At 38.4% G+C, this 19,973-nt stretch overlaps 1 protein-coding gene across 2 annotated transcripts in view; it reads right to left on the bottom strand.

The window, feature by feature from the left end:
• ECHDC1 (ethylmalonyl-CoA decarboxylase 1) overlaps nucleotides 1-17,668 on the bottom strand; it is a 39,699-nt gene extending 22,031 nt beyond the window's left edge. The window contains exons 1-3 of one of the 2 annotated variants that reach the window (XM_060753308.2): nucleotides 17,382-17,666; nucleotides 3,396-3,620; nucleotides 660-802 (exon numbers count right to left, since the gene is read on the bottom strand). In XM_060753308.2, the coding sequence (XP_060609291.1) occupies nucleotides 660-802; nucleotides 3,396-3,618 (366 nt within the window). In that variant the 5' untranslated portion in view covers nucleotides 3,619-3,620; nucleotides 17,382-17,666. Of the gene's footprint in view, nucleotides 1-659; nucleotides 803-3,395; nucleotides 3,621-17,381 lie in introns of both variants that reach the window. The other variant, XM_067466821.1, reaches the window with a different exon arrangement.
• Between the last annotated feature and the right edge of the window lie 2,305 nt (nucleotides 17,669-19,973).

Below are 19,973 nucleotides of genomic sequence, written 5' to 3'. Positions count from 1 at the left end.
GTTTGTTTTTAGCAAAGATTGTGGGTCTGTAGTTGCACAGAGGTCTCCTCAGTAAGATATGAATTTAGTTGGGAAAACTAGCAAACACACATTGCTGATAAGGATAATAGCCAGTTCAACACTAGGGATTTATTCAGTAATCTGCAACCTTTAATGTAAATTTATACCATTATCTATACATGGCTGCTCTCATTAAACTCATTCTACTCAATGGGGCTTATTCCCAGGTAAGCATGTATAAGACAATCATCTGCATAGCTTCCATTCAAACTCTGTTTTCTTTCCTGTACTTGTACTGAATTGCATAGAAAGAAAAATGATATTCTTTAGCAATATGGGAAGCCTATCATGCTTATCATTCTATCTGTAAAAAGTCTCATTCCTCTGAATGGTTCTGAAAGGGAAAAAAAAGTTTAAAATTAAAAAATGCTGAAAGAACTTTAGAAATCTAGGCAATAAATCAAATGTACACTTGTAATTTGTCACTCGTCTTTGGAACACTGATAGCGTGTTCAGCACCCAGCCTCAGAACAGAATAATTTCAACTTTTTATTATTACTTTTCTGCAGCACTGATGTTTTTGGAATGTCTTCCTTTGAGCCATAAATGTTTCAGAACTTTAAAGAGTGCATGGAAAATTGATTCCAGCTACCACTTGCCTGTGGTCTGGACAGTGTCCTGACAGCATTCAGATCAGATCCTGAGCAAAATGTATTTTCTGCACCATGGACGATAAGCCCTTTCCCATTCTTCCAGTTTTCCAATTCAGCAACTCTCTCTTGTAGTTCTATCATCATCGTTCCTGCCATTAAAGAGAAAGAACAGCCAAGGGATATCTTTAGTGTGGAGTTTTATATTAAGCTTCAGACAACAGAAGAGGCGGCTATGCTACTGACATCAACCCACTTTAAAAAACCAAATCACTGTATTTCACCAAATCTATGGTGCCATCAAATGTATCCCATTTTTGAAATGTCAATTTTAGGGGGGGGGGGGGGCAATTTTATTAGAATATTTTTAGTACTTCCTCTGCATATGAACTTTTTGTTTATTTTAATGTGTCTTTGCAGAGCAATCTTTGCTGTAGGGAGAGGAAGGAGTGTGAAGAAACTCAGAACTATCTTGTCTGTATGTGTGTATTTTACTAAGTCTATGGGCCTGTTAAGGAGGCAGCAGAAGCAGGAAGCAGTGCTTAGTTCAGCCAGGAACAGGTGATGTCTTTCACCTTCGCACTAACAGATGACATTTTTCAGCTGCTGGCTCTGAAAAGCAGATGGTTCTGAGAGAATGAAAAATAACAATGGTGCATCAACGATCTAATTAAGACACCGATCATGTAAGAAGATGAATTCCCATAAAGTTGGCCTTTCCTTATCTGTTTCTCCTCCACAAGTATTTTTGTGGGGGGAAGGAAGAAGAATAGACCTCAGCAACCCTGCAGGAATGTGGCTAGAATAGTTTGATGCACAGAAAGGAGAAAACAAAATGGCAGCAGGACATCAATTCCTTACCTCATCTATAAAACAGGGAAAACTTTCTCTATAAACCTCAAGGTTGTCTGACATTAATAGCTGCAATTATGGCATATCATTATTTATGACTTTCTACTATTTACTACTTATTGCTGTCCAAAATTTAAAGTGGGGAATACTGTGATGTGTTGCATTCATTTTTTGATTCAGTGATCATAATTCATGGCTTGGTTACCTTGCATGTGGACTATCCTAATAATACTGGATATTTTGAATACTGAACAATAGTTTATTTCATGATGTAAATCAATGAACCATTCTGCCAAAACACTGAGGTGATGGAAACAACCATGGATTGCATCCAATAAATTTTCCTGACTATAAAATGGCTTCTATCAATAGAATAGGAAAAGGGACAGTTCCTGTTCCCCCAGACTAACATTGCCTCAATGCCCTTTTCTTCAGCCTTGGAGATATATGCCTGTGTGGTTTCTGCTACTGTCTATCACCTAGTCATTTCCAGTGCTGGTTTCAGCAAATTCTGTCTTAAATCCTCCACCCCCGTGATCTTTCCCTGAGTCAGTCAAGATCAATCCCTTGAATTTCAAAAACTAATAGTGAGGGCATATAGATGCATTCATGACAACTGATAGGGCCTTCCTCTGGTGGTTGAAGAAAATCAGAAAATTGTCAAAAGCTGTACAAGAGATTTGTAAGTAACTGAGCACAGAGTGACAATGACTGATTTATGATTGAAGTCTACATTTATTTAAAGATTATACGTCCTTATAACTATTGTTGTGTAGCTGGAGTCTTAGGGAAAGACCAGAGTGTAAATATAATGAAGAAATCAATTAATAAGTTATCATATCCTTTTGTTTCACTTACTTTTGAGAACCTTAGACTGATTGCTATGTATAAGATTAGAATCACAGAATCATACAGTTGGAACAGACCTCGTGGGCCATCCAGTCCAACCTCCTGCCAAGGAGCAAGAAAATCGCATTCAAAGCACCCCTGACAGATGGCCATCCAGTCTCTGTTTAAAAGCCTCCAAAGAAGAAGGAAGCTTCAGTTACAGTCAATTTATTTTTATTGTATTTAAACTATAGAATAGCCAGAGAAACCAGAGAAAAGTGATAATATGCTTGATGAAACTGAGGTATAAATATTCAAACGTATTCCTATACCTTTGTAATTTGTGAAGCAAATAATAAAATAATAAATAAATAAATAATCTTTCAAGATAACATCTTTTTAATGTGTTGTCGAAGGCTTTCATGGCCAGAATCACTGGGTTGCTGTGAGTTTTCTGGGCTGTATAGCCATGTTCCAGAAGCACTCTGTTCTGACATTTTGCCCACATCTATGGCAGGCATCCTCAGAGGCTGAGAGGTCTGCTGGTAACTAAGCAAGTGAGTGGAATGTCCAAGGTGGGGAAAAAAACTCTTGTATGCTTGAGGCAAGTGTGAATGTTTCAAATGACCACCTTGATTAGCATTTAATGGCCTTGTAGCTTCAAAACCTAGCTGTCTGTTGTCTGGGGGATTCCTTTGTTTGTTTGTTATATTTTATGCAAGGTCATATATAAAATTATACAAACATTTTTCAAAAGTGGGTAGTCACTATCTTTTCCCTTATACTAACAAAGAAATAAAGTGCCTCAGAACAAACTGCCAGATCTGACCCACAAAGAAGAAAGAACTGGGACTTATGGTTGAGACTCAGTGAACTGTTTTGACAACCTTTTCAAGGTATAAAGTATTTTTTCATTATTAAGAAGTATCTGTGAAACACAAGACTCACTTAACAACTTTATATTTAAAAGCAAATTCTTGTTACTGTTAGTGATGCTAACTAAAGTATCGTTTTTTGTCTTTGCGTATACTAAGAGGCTACAAACCCATTAAGAATGTTTAATACCTGTAAAAGCATTCATAAACCTTGGGTTGTTGAGCGTGAGTATCCCAATCCCATCATCTTTCGTTGAAAGGTCAACAGATCCACCAGTGAACTGTTGAAGTTTTGCTTTGATTTCATCCTCCTGAAAACCATGGGTCTGATTATAAAGAGCCATTGTCCTTTGCTGCATCAGCCTGCCATTTGCAATTTGATGGAAACGTTTCCATAATAATGAGACTGTCATTTCTGGAAAAGAGCACATAAGCAAAGTCAATCTGGGCCAGTGCTTCTTGCATTACATTTTTTTTAAACCGCCCTTAAGACCAAACAGCTCTGCTTTGCTCAAGTAGAGCATGGCTTTGATTCAACTTAACAGCAAAGTCACAAAAGAGCCATGCAGACCAAGGTTATAAGGAACAGACTGGAAGCTGTTGGGAAAGAGACACTGATCTTTCTGTACAACAGACGCATTATACAGTATACGGTGTTTAATCCTGTCCATGAACTTGAGGAAAACGTGAACAAGAACTCTTCTAAGAAATATATATTGGGGGAGGATTTGGGGGTTCTAGGGACTGCACTTTCAAAGATCCACCAGTGAACTGTTCGAAGCTTTCAAAGTTCACATGTTTCCACTACTGATACCACTACACTCCAATGTCCTCGCTGTGGAAGAAGATGCAGATCGAGAATAGGGATCCACAGCCACCTACAGACTCACAAGAATTCTGATCCTAGAAGACTATCCTACTCGGACAACGAGGGATCGCCTAAGTAAGTACCACTATACCAGTTGCCACTGAAATTTGGTGCAGCCATCTGACACCACAAAAAATTAGATACAAAACCGAATTACATTTTTCAAACTCTTTTGCTAAGCTAGTCATTGGATCATGATTTGGTTCAAACACCTAGAAAAGAAGAGCGATTGCATTATTTCTAACATTAACTCTGAAAAACATGGCACGAGTGAGAATGCATCATAAAAAATGCATTACTTTTTTCAAACTTAAAAAAGATGTTTTCTGATTTTCATTCTCTTTTTTCTCCCCAAAATATTAGCATTTCATTTATATGGAAGTTTTTAATTTATTGAATACCTGACATTTGATTTGATAAACTGAGTAATATAAATACCTAATTAACATTTTTACAAAGCGTCCTTGACAGTTTAGTCTTGTTCCAATTAAACAAACAGGGACCAGGCATATTTTGAAGTTTTCACTTTAGTTTATTTATTGAACATAATTTTACCCCAATTTTTCATCCAAAAGACTCCCAGGATGAGTTACAAATATGACAAAAGCGACAGTTCCTGTTTGCCAGCTTAAAATATGATACAAGAAGAAGCAGAATTGGGAAGGAAGAATTAAATTGACAAAAATCCAAACATGACATCATTGGTTATGAAGTTCATTAAACAGTAAATCATAGAGTTGGATTTAAGCCCAATAGAAGGTATACTCGGGTGGGGAGGATTAAAGGATTTGCAGTTGATCCCTTCGTCAAGTTGGAATTGGCACAAGGAAAGGATGTATGGTTCTTGATGCTTCTCCCTCCAAGAGTACAAAAAGTTGGTAGCTGAAGGGCTCTTAGGAAAAACTGCATCACATCTACTAGACATTTTCACACATTCACAACATTTAACTTGTTCCTTTGGTGTCTGCATTGTGATCATTTGCTTCCTTAAACCAATGCTCCCTAGATGTCTTGCCGAACTCCCATGAGACCCTGACTCAAGAAAAGCAGCAGGGTGGGACGAATGAGTCAGAGACTGAGAAAGCACAGAATTCTGGGAAATGTAGTCTGGGAAGACGAGGAATCTAATAGCAGATAATTCAAAAGGTTCTGCCCTAAACTACATTTCCCAGAATTTTGCTCAGTCGCAGAAAGCTCCAATTAGGATAGGAGAGAGATTTGTCCCTCTTAGTAGTAGGCCAGAATTCCAATAAATTGTTGAATCTGCAAAGAGGAAAACTGACTGATACTTCAATACAAGTAAGTAAATCAGTGCTGAGCTGGGAAGAAATCCCTAAATCAAAGTTATATTGGTTAATATGAGAGATGAAATAGATGCTGTGGCTTTTTAAAAAATGTTTTTGTCAAAACTTTTTAAAAATTCCCAAAATCAGGAGATGTATGAATATTTCTGAAGCTTGGGGGAGTGATATTGTGTCATTGTATAGAAAATTCAAGGATATCGCTCTTGTAGTGTTTTTTTTGTTTTTTTTTAAAAATGTTGCCTGCAAAACATTTGAAAATTCCCAAAAACTCTGTGAATGAGTCAAAAGCTCTGAAACTTGATGGGCTAACAGTGGTAAATGTGTTCTATAAATGTACCAACAGCTCTAACAAGGAGGGAGAAAGGCGCCTCTGAAGTTTCCCCATTGGCATAATTAATTAATTAACTAAAAAATAGTTAACTTTTTGGAAACATTTTAGAAACAATTTCCCCCCCACTCCCTAATTTCGTAATAAATATTGAAACATTTTTTCATTGATCGTGCAGGCCTTGTAACCATCTTTTATTATAGGAAGGAAATGATTGTTTATAGGAGTTTATACAAGTTTTAAATTTGAATCTTTATAAAAAAATATTAGGCACCATGAATTGTTTTTGGGATCTATGACAGGATCCTGAAGGAGATGAATACATTCAGCTTGTAAAAGAGACAATTAAATAGCACTGCAATAACCATCTCGAAACAACTGGAGGGCTGCCACACAGATTAGGAGCATTTTGTTGTTGTTCCAGAGGGCAGAACCTGATTCAAGCAGTTCAAATTAAAAGATGGATTTTCACAGAACCTCCACAAATTGCTTGCATAGAAGAGAAAGCCCCAGAAGGTGATAGATCCTCCTTCACTAGAGTTATTCAGCAGAGCTAGATTCAGCCATTCATCTGGGATACTGCAGCAGAGGACCTCCTGAACTGGAAGAAGATAGACTTTGAAAGTCAACTTTGAACATTTGGTGTTATGTTTTAGGGGTTTTTTTTCCAGTTTTGTTTCATTTATTGTTTCCTGTTTTAAAACACTTTTATTGACTGCAAACTGTGAAGATATTTTTAAAAATAACAAGAATAAAGGTCAGTGCAGGAATTTCATAAATAAATGACCATCAAAACATATAAATAGGTTTTGGGGTTTGTAATACTGTATAAATAAAACTCAGTATACCTCCAAGTTATGTCTCCAGCATAAAGTGAACAGTTCAAAGATCTAATCTAAAGACCATTAGCCAGCACACATAGTAGTCAGCCTGAGATGATGGGAGCTAGTCTAACAATATCTAGATGGCTGCATTTTTGCCATTGCTCTACCTCTTCCTTCCCCATCATTCCATGTATTGCTACAACAAAAGAGGAAGAACCATGCTGGGGCTGTGAGAGTTGGAGAGGAACTCTTTATTACAGAAATATCTACAAAGGTATCTACTCTTGACTGATGTATCACCACAAACTGAGTTCTTTTGTAAATGGAAACAAAAGTTTTTCTGAAGATGCCAGCCACAGATGCAGGTGAAACATCAGGAGAAAATGCTGCTAGAACATAGCCATACATAGCCACACAATATCCCATTGATTCTGGCCATGAAAGCCTTCAACAATATAGAAGTTTTTATTGTCTGACCTTTACTTTCTTTGCCTCCAGTCCTCTTACTGAAGAGTTATGGCCACTGGCTAAATCAATCTATTGTCAAGACCACCTGGAACACCAGTTTCTCAAACAAGTTGCTGACTCATCGTGACTTCATCATCATCACTTTTCTTTTCCTGTATTATTTTTAACATCCATGTGTGATGAAGAAGCCAGTGAATTTTTAGTGAAAGCACAATGTATTTGAAACCTCTGATTGGCCTAAGAATATTTAGTGACTTTGGATTTTGTTGGATTTTGCTGTATTTTTATTTATCGTGTCATCAGCAACCATACCATTGTATTACATTTCTAACAGAACAGAACAAACAAACAGATTTTTAAAAACACAGATTTTGCAAACTTGGTAGCTGTATTGTCAACTTAGGAAACTCTGAATCTATTGCCCTTTTTATTGACATTCACGGTGATTACATTATAGCAAAACTATGAGTCTTATATTCTTTGTTGTACTAACAAAAACAAAATCTTGAGCCTTTCAGACAAATAAAGAGTACAAAAGGCAACAATAATTTGTTACCTCTGAATGAGAAATGTTTTGCTTAAGCTAAATAAGAAAAAGGGAATAAAGAGCGCATTCATTACCAAAATTACACCTGAGCCCTTTATTGTTTGCTTTTCCATTAGCATGTATTTCTTATGCCTAGCTTAAACTCATTTATAGCACTGTGTGTTTTACGATATTTCTTCCTCCTCCATATATATGGCAAATGATTCCCCCCCCCCAAAATTATACAGATTTGTCATTCCTTATCCAGAATTTCAAAATATTCCAACATCTAAAATTCTCCTCATACATTGCTCAAGTAATGACACCTTTGCTTTCTGTTGGTTCAGTGTTCACAAACTTAGTTTCCTTCACAAAACTATTACCAATATTGTATGTAAAATAATCTTCAGGCTACATGTATGTGGTATACACGAAACCTAAATGAATGGTTCCCATCTCCAAAATAGCTCATTTTATAAGTAGTCCCAAGCATTACAAATAAGGAATATTCAACATGTACTGATATATTTTATTTGTTCCTTTGATGTTCCATAACAACTAGGTCTGCATGAGATGTCGACTTTAAACTCTCACCATGCATGGAGGGTGTCACAGGCCCACATATCAGGAAAGCATATGTAGACCATTTTTTAAATGATCAACAGAAATACATTTGCATATGTGTACACATGATGTCTTTAAGACAAGGTGTTTTACATGGGGCTGCTACATTTACAATTCTCCAGTTATTTCTCTTCTCCCGACTTTTTCTGATTAACCAAAAAAAGGAAAGCCATTAAAGAGCAAAAGCTGGAACAGGTGTGCACTGCCTCAGTTGCTACCACTTGGGAGCTTTCTAGCTAAAAACAGTCCTGAGTTTAGTGGCAAAAATATGCTTTCAAGAGACTTACAGTGCTATTCCATACAAATTTACTAAGAAATAAATTCCATTCAGTTCAATGGAGCTCAACTCTAGATAGTTTAGATAGGTACAGGATTACAGTTTCATACATTCTCATTTGATGGTGGGAAGTCTGATGTTAAAAGCAAAAAAGGAAGAATTAATAGACTATCTTCTCTCTCTCTCTCTCTCTCTCACACACACACACACACACATGCAAAACTGTATGAGAACATAAAGTTTCATCTATTTGCATCAAAACTAGCATATACATATGCAAGGTTTTTCAGAAAAAATACAAACTTATTTTTACACACTATTTATAAATAGCCTTTCACTTTAAAAGTAATAAAGGAGGCCTTTAAAAAAAAGCAGATATAAGATAGTAGTGGAAAAACCACAAGACTCAGCCCATACCTTCTCTCGTTCTGCACCAAATCCAAAGCAATAAATCTGGGGGATGGGGGAGGTAATTTTTAACAACTTTCCAGCAAAAATTATGGAGTAACACCTGTACATTTTCCTTCCCTTTCAAACTAATAATCATAGTTATAAAATTAATATTGAGTTCATCCAAAAAAGCTGAAAATAGCCGAGAGACAATATATTGGAAAACTGAGCACACACAGAATATCTTACGTAAAATCAATAAAATTCAAAACAGGCGCTGAAATGACAAGAAATACTTCATCTGACTTCTTAACTGTTGTCCCAAATTAGAAAAAGAACCAGGAAGATTTTAGATCATTTCAGAAAGATTGTTCCAGGTGGGTTGCTAAAGAACGTTAGGTGGGTTGTCAAATACCTTTTTGAATGATAACTGGTTGTTGTTGTTGTTGTTTATGGCCAAATGTTCCTATATAGGATGGTGGAGGGAAGAGTGAAGCCCAAGAACTGAAGTCCTTGAAAGTAACCAGCAGCAACTTGTAACCAAAGCAGGAATATGCTATCTCTGGGAGTTGTTACCTATACTTCCTGTAGTCGTAAAGAGCAAGAGAAAAACAGCTTCCATCTGTACCAGGTGAGCAGCCTTGGATGTGTACTTTTTAAATTACAGATTAGCTTTATGGCAAACAATAAAAAGATTTTATTGCCCTGTCTTGTGTAGGGTCATACCAGCAAGAGCAGTCAAGGAACTCAGATATAAAACAAAGGAATTCATTGAGAATTAACTTTTCTTCTTCCTCTCAGCACCCATCACATTTACAGTCAGAAAAGGGGAAATAAATCTAACAGATGGATATCCATATTCTTGTAAAAGACTGGTTGGTGGATCAACCAGACTATGTATATTTTAGCAATGCCGTTGAGGAATCATACTTACCTTTAGACAGTATGTGATCATCGAGGCACAGATGGATTGAAATTCCCATCAACCCAGCCAACACAGTAAAGAGGGTAAGAAAAGTTCCAGTCTCACTATTGGAGGGTTTTGTGTCCCTCTATTTAAAACCGCAACCAACAGGGCCATTACCCATATCAGCCCTGTCTCACTGTCCTCCTTAAATCTTTTATTCTGTAACAGTTCTCATAAACGTTTCCTACATTTACTCCAGTTTAAAATAGGGTAAAAATAATTTAACTTAGTATGGCAAAGGAAACAAATCTTTCATTGATTGAGATGATCACTTCTACTAAGTTTCCAGTTAGACTACCTTAATATTTAAGGTCTATTTTGAGGGATGAGGAAAAAATAAAGTGAGCTCCTAAAGTAAGGAAAGCACCACCCTAACAGATGGCCATCTAGCCTTTGCCTAAAAACTACCTGATAAGGAGACCCTTCCACAATCAAAGGTGACACATTCCATTGTTCAATATAGCTCTTTTGAGGGTTGTATGTTTTGCCTTCTCCCAATCAATTTTGTGGAGTCAGATGAAATGACAAAGACAATGACACAGGAGGTCACTCAATCGTCATAATAATTTGTAATGGCAGACATAGATAATCACCAAATACATTGCACCAACCAGAGTAGTTGCACCTTTGCAGAAATATCTTTTTTTCCCCTTTTGGAGAGGTCTTTCAAAAAGAAACAGGGAACTTGCTGGGCCACAACAAGAGCTGTAGACAGCAGGAGAAGTACTATGTGGTATGACTAGGGGCCCTTCCAGACAGGCCCTTTATCCCAGGATCTGATCCCAGTTTTCTGCTTTAAGCTTGATTATATGAGTCCCCCCCTGCCAGATAATCCGGGATAAACAAAACCTGGGGTCAAAACCTGGGATACAGAGCCTCTCTGGAAGGGCCCTAGGAAGTCTGGTTTCTCCACCAAAACAGGGACAAACTGGCCACTGGTCACACTGTACTGTGTCTGCTGCATACATTTTCTGGTGCTTGATGCAGAATATATCTATTTTTTAACAAATTAACACTGTTGTGACTCTCACCTACTCTTCATTTCAAAACATTATCATCTTATGCACACAGCATCACAACTCACACTTCAGAGCTGAGCTGACTACAACAACTCCTCCTTCATCAGCTAGCAAATGGTAAGAGACTGTGGGAGTTGTAAAGCAACAACATTTGGATAGTCACAAAGAAAAGTACATAATTAAAATATAGAGAAACAACTGATATACAGAATATCAAGCCAACAAAGACCACAGGAGGCTAGAAATGGGATATGAGCCTGGGAAAGCTAATATTCCAATGGCATTATTTTCTCTTGATCACCACACTGGTAAAGTCAGATAGGACATCTTACATTTGCACTCAAAGATTAAACATACGGCTCTCTTGGGAGGGAAATAAAGCTATAATCTTGCGCAACAATCTGTTCAGAAATATTAGACTCCATGTAGAGAAACTGAGAGAATGGTATATTGTAAAAAGTTACAAAGAAAACATCAATCATCTTCTAAGTGAACGGCATTCACTTGAAACAGCGAAAGAGGCCTTTTCTTCTTCAGAAGTAGCGAAGTCACACTTTGGACAGCAATCCATAACACACCAGGCACACTGATGGCACACAGCATGTAATTATAGGCTACTCCAGATGGAGCAAATAGTGCAAAAGGTTGCAGTACTTCTAGTTGGGAGTTCTTTTTAAAAATAAAATAAAATAAAATGCCCAGACTATTTGTTGGCAATTCCTGGTACTGACTGCAAATTTTTATTTCCACCCTGGGTGGGCTTTTTTTTTTTTTTTAAAAAAAAGAAGAAGATACATTGTCACACAAAAAATCCTAAGGGATATGTGTGCATCCCTAACTATGGTTCATCAGTTCCATTGCCCTCAACATTTCTTCTGTCATGACTTTTGCCAAACCAACTCTATGTCCTCCAGGATTTCCTGAGATGTTCCTACCTCTGCAAAGAGCTTCTCTTCTGTTTTTCATGAGAAGAATGTTCCCCCTGCCATTTTTCCTATCCTTTCCCTGAAAAATATGATTAGGGTTGCAACGGGAGATATTTTTTCCCACTGCTACAACTTAAGACTTGTTTTTTTAAAAAAATACAAGGAACAAGTAGATACAGAAGTAGCAACAACTGACAAAACCCAGCAAAATTACAGGACTGATCTTACTCTTTTGTTCAAGGATCTGTTTTTACAAATCGTAGCTACTTATGTATTCATGAGCTCAAGATTCATTTTATTACTGACTTTCTAGTAGCCAAGTGGATTTTAAATGTAAGTAAGTAAGAAAAACCTGGAACTATTGAAAACACAAGTAAGTGGGTCGTAAGGAAAATCTGAACTTTCCCTAGAAGGCAAGATGACTAAACTGAGTGCTGTAAGGAATGAAATAAGGAATGGAATTTGGACATGGTTTTTAACTTGTTTTAACCTTGTTTTTATTAATATTATGTAACTTGTCATTATTGTTTTTATGTAAAAAAAATTGTCAAATGTTCTGTACTGTCTATTTGAATTGTTTAGTTTGTTGTTGTATTTTACAACATTGAATGTTTGCCTTTTATGTTGTGAGCAGCCCTGAGTCCCCACTGAGAGACAGGGTGAGATAGAAATAAATAATAATAATAAAATAATAAAATTTTATTTATACCCCACCACCATCTCCCCAAGAGGACTCGGAGCGGCTTATGTGAGGCCATGCCTGACAACACATCAATAAAACAAAAACAATCAATAAAAAAACCCAACACAATTAATATAACTCACATATAAACAGTAACACGCAAGGATTTAAAAAACCTATGGCCAGGGCAAATGTAAGTTTAAAATTTAAAAAATAAACGCTGGGCATGAACAGAGGTAGGATGTATCTGGTAGTAGGGTTTTAAAAGTTTCTCTTTCTAAAAACAAAAAAGGGTTTTGGACTTAACCTTTCAAAAGGATAATTTACTTTTAAAAAATGACCTCTATGTTATGTTCAACTGTGAGTCTAAATGTTATTTATTCAAATGAGGATTGCTAAAAATGCAATTGAGTAGGTTGCTGCTATATTAATGAAAAAGAGGTGTTTTATGCCTTTAAGGAAGCAATATGATGTCACAAGAAATAAACAAAACAGCATCTTCCTTTCTTCCTAAATGCACATCATGTACAGACTGTACATCAAATAATTTTCAAAGTACTTAAAAGGGATCTCCATATTATATCTAATATCTACTGGATATTCAAAATGAAACTGCAAGTAAAATGAGTACTTGTTTTGCACTGGGGGTTTAAAATCGTAGTTTTTTCTGGAAAGGACCACAGCTAATTTGTCCAAGGGTCTTGTATTAACCTGTCAACCTGAACATAGAGATAATAATATAACGAAATAGATGAATTTAAATATTTATTACAAAAGGAGATCCTCTAATGTCGAAAATGTGAAACAAATCTCCATCCCTCCCTCTCTTCCTCACTGACACACAAATACTCCCAAGAGTCCCATAATGCAGGGCTGAGCAAATACACTTTTTTGAGTAAGTGACTATCTTACACCATAGTTCTCATCCACATGCCACTCTCCAACCTGAGAGCATATAACTTTGCATGTATCTCTAAATCACAATCTTGCAGCATGAAAAAATAAAACAAAGGGCTTTGTTTCCTTGGTTTTTCTTCTCCCCCCCCCCCCCCCGATAATTCTACAATTGGACATCACTTCCCAGAGACCATTTGTAACATGACAATGCTAAACTTATAAAACTTGAGTCTACAAGAACATTTACACTACTTGGGACTAGGTAGCAAATGTACAGCACTTCAGATGGTGTTGGAATGCTGTTTCTATCTGTCCCACCTAACATAGCAAAGAGTGATGGGAGCTGGAGTCCAACATCTGGGGAGGCAGCTTCCACATTCTTGCCCTGGCCTTACACCACACATTCCCTTGCTTGAGCTTAGAAAACAGCAGTATCTTAAAAGATAGATATACCAGCCCAGAAAAGAATTTTCAGAGTTACATTTCTGTGCTTGCATAATGCATTGAAAAGCTGATATGAATTGCAAACAGCCTTACCCAAATCTTATGGAGTGAGAGTTGTAATTTGCTCTGCTTCTAAACATAATTTCCGCCTAGACAGGTATGTCAACCTCCACCCTAATATTTACAAATGTGGCTGCATTTCAAGCTGTAGTGATTTACAAGGAGCAAACAGATATTCATAGCATAGCAATTTAGAAATAATCAATGATATATGCATTAAACTGGTAGTTGGTTTGGTAATAAAATTTAGAATTAGATTTTTTTCCTATCAGTGATTAGAATTCAGTACATTCACATTTCACTGTCAACTCTTTATATGTAAGCTTTAGGGAGAGAAAACTGTAGTAGCTCCAGGATATGCTTCAGGAAAACATTTTTTCCCTACCATCAACTCTAATTACTTTATTACTAATCAAAAGGAGAACAAAAAATTAATGGAAGAACAATGGGAGATAGATGTGCAATTTGGAAGCAATCTCATGCACATTTACTACCAAGTCATTTCAATTGTGTGAATGAGATTCCACATAAATATGCAAATCTAAAAATGAAAGAAAAGAGAGGCTGCCAAGTATTTCTTCATTTAAAATAAGGGAGAACTGGCCACTTTTCCTTATCATCAGTATATCACGGCTAGGCAGGATACAATCAATAGAACTTCTAAACCATGTATGCAACCCCTAGATCTTATTACCAAACTTCCAATTCTCCAGGTTTCCAAAGATCTGGGTTACAACACATTCTCCATAAATCATTCAACACAAACCAAACTACAGTGTTCACCACAAAGAGTTGGTGACCTATAGAAAACAGTCTACAGAGCAAATATATACAGATGACTAGTAACATACATATGTTTAATTAGAACATTTACTGAAAATGAAACCACGAAAAATCAAGAGAGAGCAAGAGAGCCTGTGTGGTGTAGCGTTTTGAGTGTCAGACTAGAATCATAGAATCATAGAGTTGGAAGAGACCTGGTGGGTCATCCAGTCCAACCCCCTGCCAAGAAGCAGGACAATCACGTTCAAAGCACCCCCAACAGATGGACATCCAGCTTCTATTTAAAAGCCTCCATAGAAAGAGCCTCCACCACACTTCAGAGTAGAGAGTTCCACTGCTGAACAGCTCTCATAAGAAGTTCTTCCTAGTGTTCAGATGGAATCTCCTTTCTTGTAGTTTGAAGCCATTGTTCTGCGTCCTAGTCTCCAGGGCAGCAGAAAACAAGCTTGCTCCCTCCTCCCTATGACTTCCTCTCATGTATTCATACATGGCTATCATGTCTCCTCTCAGTCTTCTCTTCTGCAGGCTAAACATGTCCAGCTGTTTAAGCTGCTCCTCATAGAACTTGTTTTCCAGACTCTTGATCATTTTAGTCACTCTCCTCTGAACACAACCCAGCTTGTAAATATCTCCCCTCAATTGTGGTGTAGAGATTTGAACACAGTATTCCAGGTGTGGTGTAACCAAGGCAGAATAGAGGGGTAGCATGACTTCCCTGGATCTAGACACTATATTCCTATTTATGCAGGCCAGGATCCCATTGGCTTTTTTAGCAGCAGCATCACATTGTTGGCTCATGTTTAACTCGTCCACAAGGACTCCAAGATCTTTTTCACATGTATTGCTGTCAAGCCAGGAGTCCCCCATTCTGTATCTTTGCAATAATATAAAGACTAAGTTCTGAATCCCCATTCTGCCACAGAAACTTAACGGGTGACCTTAGGCAAGTCACACTCTCTCAGCTACAGAAGGCAATGATAACCCACCTCTGAACAAATCTCACCAACACCAAATGGAGTCCCTTTAATTCAATGTTGGGGTCACAACCGCAAACCTGAAACCAATCAGTGACTAACTATTTGCTAAGATTGTTATCTCTGTATTAGGGCCCCATCTACACTGCCATTATAATGCACATTGAACTCCATTCCTTGAAGATTAACATGAAGGTGTACACCAGTGTTTCTCAACCTGCGGGTTGGGTCCCCTGGGGGGTTGCGAGGGGAGTGTCAGAGGGGACACCAAAGACCACCAGAACACACATATGATGATCTTAGGAACCAAATTTGGTCCAGATCCATCATTGTTAAGGCATCAGCACTCTTTGGCAGGGAAAGCTAAAGGTTAGGGTATTGTTATGGTATTATAACTCCCATGATCCCACAGCATGGAGCCATGGCTGTTAAAAGCCATTCAGTGCCCTTCGAGACAGCCATATAACCCAGAATATCAAGGCAGAAAACCCCAAAATATTTGCTTTGAACTGGGTTATCTGAGTCCACTCTGCCAGATATCCCAGTTCAAAAAAGATAATGTGGGATTTTATTCAGCTGTGTGGAAGGGCCCTCATTCTGCAGTGTAAGTCCCTTGCACACAGCTGAATAAAATCCCATATTTTCAGCTATGAACTGGAATATATGGCAGTGTGGACTTAGATAACCCAGTACAAAGCAGATATTGTGTGTTATTCAGCCTTGATATTCTGGGTTATATCGCTGTGTGGAAGGGGTCTGAACTTCCCAGATTTTAGGAGCAAAGGCAAAACATAGCAGTAGTGTATTTGGATGCATGAAGTGGCAACACTGGGTGCATCTTCACTGCAGGATTGAGGCCGTTCGACACCACTTTAACTGCCATGGCTTTGTGCTACATGGAATCCTGGATTTGTAATTTGATGAGGCATCAGCACTCTTTGACAAAGAAGGCTAAAGGTTTTGTTGTGTTACTACAATTCCCATGAACCCATAGCATGGAGTCATGGCTGTTAAAAACCATTCAGGGCCCTTCCACACAGTAACGTAACCCAGAATATCAAGACAGAAAATCCCACAATATCTGCTTTGAACTGGGTTTTCTGAGGCCCCTTCCATACAACTAAATGAAACTCCATATTTTCTGCTTTAAACTGGACTATATGGCAGTGTGGACTCAGATAATCCAGGTCAAAGCAGATAGTGTGAGATTTTCTGCCTTGATATTCTGGACTGTATCTCTGTGTGGCAGGGCCCTGAGTCCACACTGCCATATATTCCAGTTTAAAGCAGAAAATGTGGGGTTTTATTCAGCTGTGTGGAAGGGGCCTCATTCTGCAGTGTAGGCCCTTTCCCCACAGCTGAATAACATCACACATTTTCTGCTCTGAACTGGAATATATGGCAGTGTGGACTCAGATAACCCAGTTCAAAGCAGATATTGTGGGATTTTCTACCTTGATATTCTGGGTTATATGTCTGTGTGGAAGGGCCCTGAGTTCACACTGCCATATATCCCAGTTCAAAGCAGATAATATGGGATTTTATTCAGCTGTGTTGAAGGGGCCTCATTCTGCAGTGGTAGGCCCCATCCCCACAGCTGAATAAAATTGCATATTTTCTGATCTGAACTGGAATATATGGCAATGTGGACTCAGATAACCCAGTTCAAAGCAGATATTTTGGGATTTTCTGCCTTGATATTCTAGGTTATATGGCTGTGTGGAAGGGCCCTCTGTCGCAGCGCCTTCCACCCGGGAAGAAAGGAGGAAAAGGCGCCCAGTGCCACACAAACACAGGCAAGCCAGCATCACAAACCTGCAGCAGGACACGGCTTCCCTTCCCTTTGCAGTGACTCCTTGGTGTTCCAGGAAAAGGCTTCCTGGAGGAAACCGTCACTCGAGAGATACGTTCCGCCTCAGTGCAGAGAGTGAAAACAGCCCGAAAGAGGGCTCTCAGTCCTGCGAAAGAGGCGTTTTAGGGTCACTTTGTGGAACATGATGGGCAGAGGGATTGCTTGGCTACTCTGACCTTCAAGAAGGGATGCGTTTAAAGAATATAAGACGGAACAAAGCACAAACAAAAGCCCGCAGCACCCTATCTATGAGTGTCTGCTTGCCTGCGCCCCCGCGTGGTTTCGCTTTGAACTGCAAAGGTATAGGAATTGGGAAAAGAACAAGGATCCAGATACACTAGGCAGGCATGGGCAAACCTTGGCCTTCCTCCAGGTGTTTTGGACTTCAACTCCCACCATTCCTAATAGCCGGTAGGCTGTTAGGAATTGTGGGAGTTGAAGTCCAAAACACCTGGAGGAGGGCCCAAGTTTGCCCATGCCTGCTTACACTGCAAATAGTTGCAAGTCTATATAAATAAAAATATAATGTTCGTTTGTGGGATTAACATAACTCAAAAACCAGTGGACGAATTGCGACCAAATTTGGCCACAAGAAATCTACTAACCCAAGAAGTGACCGTCACTTAAAAAAAATAGATTTTATCATTTGGGAGTTGTAGTTGCTGGGATTTATAGTTAACCTACAACCAAAGAGCACTCTGAACTCCACCAATGATGGGCACACAGGATTCCCGGGACCAACACAAAACACCAGAAGGGTTTGGTGGGCATCGACCTTGGGTTTGGGAGTTGTAGTTCATCTACATTCAGAGAGCACTGTGGACTCAAACAATGATGGATCTGGACCAAACTTGGCACAAATATTCCACATGCCCAAATATAAACTCAGATGGAGTTTGGGGAAAATAAGCATTCACATTTGGGAGTTGTAGTTACTGGGATTTATAGTTCACCTCCAATCAAAGAGCATTCTGAACCCCATGAATGACAGAATTGGGGCAAACTTCCCACACAGAACCCCCATGACCGACAGAAAATACTTAAGGCCATCCAGTCCAGCTCCGTTCACCAGGGCAAGAAAACATAATCAAAGCCCTCCTGACAAAGAGCCATCCAGCCATAGATATTGATAGATAGATATGATTCGCACACAGAGAGATATAGATTTGAAAGGGACCCCTAAAGAAGGACAATTATATGTTGCATGTTCCAGAGTAGGGAAACCACACAATCTCCACATCAACACTGACAAAGAAACAGTAAGAAATACTGTTTATCCACAAGTATAAAGAAATTACATGTATTAGAAACCAACACTCTCATTACTTTATTTTCCAGATCACCAGACTGGGCCGCATAAAGGCATGGCAGGGGATGGCTAGCACATAAATAACTTGGTACTTCAGTAGGGCATTAACAACAATAACAATAGTAGCAACAATAACAACAACTCTACATGGACCGAACTAGGGAGCATTCCGTGAAATCTATAAGAGAAAAGGGAGGCATGTCACAGATGGCTGGAAATAATGAATTTTTTATTAGCTAAAAAGCCATTTTAATGGATGGAGGATGCATTTCAGCCATTAGATACTGTTAAGGCTTGTAGGGAATTTATATCTAAACATGACTAAAAGGACAACTAATTGCATTTAATTGTATTTCATCATATCATTGCCATATTTGAGTATTGGTTATAACTGAACATACCCACTAAAAATCAAAACTGCAAAAGTTCCTGAGCTCGAAACATTTTATTAGCCTTCTTTTTTTTTTCCCTGTCAGGAGCGACTTGAGAAACTGCAGGTTCTGGTGTGAGAGAATTGGCTGTCTGCAAGGATGTTGCCCAGGGGACACCCAGATGCTTTACCATCCTGTGGGAGGGTTCTCTCATATCCCTGTATGAGAAGCTGGAGCTGATAGATGGGAGCTCACCCCGCTCCCTGGATTCGAACCACTGACCTTTTGGATTTAACCCATTGTGCCACCAGGGGCTCATAAAAATATATGAATAAAAGCTGACTGTGTGTGGGTGTATCTTTGAGCAAATGGAAGAAAATATGTTATGTGGGACATAAATGTATATTTGATAAAGAAAAAAAAGAGAGCTTGACAACTCTGAAAAATGTTAAGAGTGTGGGAAACTTAACATCCTAATTTAAGGTTAGGACGTTAAGGTTTTAATGATAAAAAAGCTGCACTAATTGAAACCTTCCTAAATCTGGTACCAGAAAGAAAAAAAAATATCCATGATAAGAGAATATTTCAATTAGAGCCATTTGACACCATCATATGTGTTGTTGTTGTGGGCCTTCAAGTCATTTCCGGCTGAAAGAGTGTAGGTTGCTGTGAGTTTTCTGGGCAGTATGGCCATGTTCCAGAAGCATTCTCTCCTGGCGTTTCACCTACATCTTTGGCAGGTATCCTCAAAGGTTGAGAGGTTTGTTAGACTTGCCCAAGGGCAGAGTATTTTGCTGGCCCATCCATTGAAACAATGTGCTTGCACAGAAAAACGGTTTTATCCAAGGCCAGCTCAATACAGCATTCTCATCCAT

This window comes from Anolis sagrei, chromosome 1, assembly GCF_037176765.1.
Source record: "Anolis sagrei isolate rAnoSag1 chromosome 1, rAnoSag1.mat, whole genome shotgun sequence".
In the NCBI taxonomy this organism is placed as follows: domain Eukaryota; kingdom Metazoa; phylum Chordata; class Lepidosauria; order Squamata; family Dactyloidae; genus Anolis; species Anolis sagrei.
This window is presented reverse-complemented; position numbering and strand designations above follow the sequence as displayed.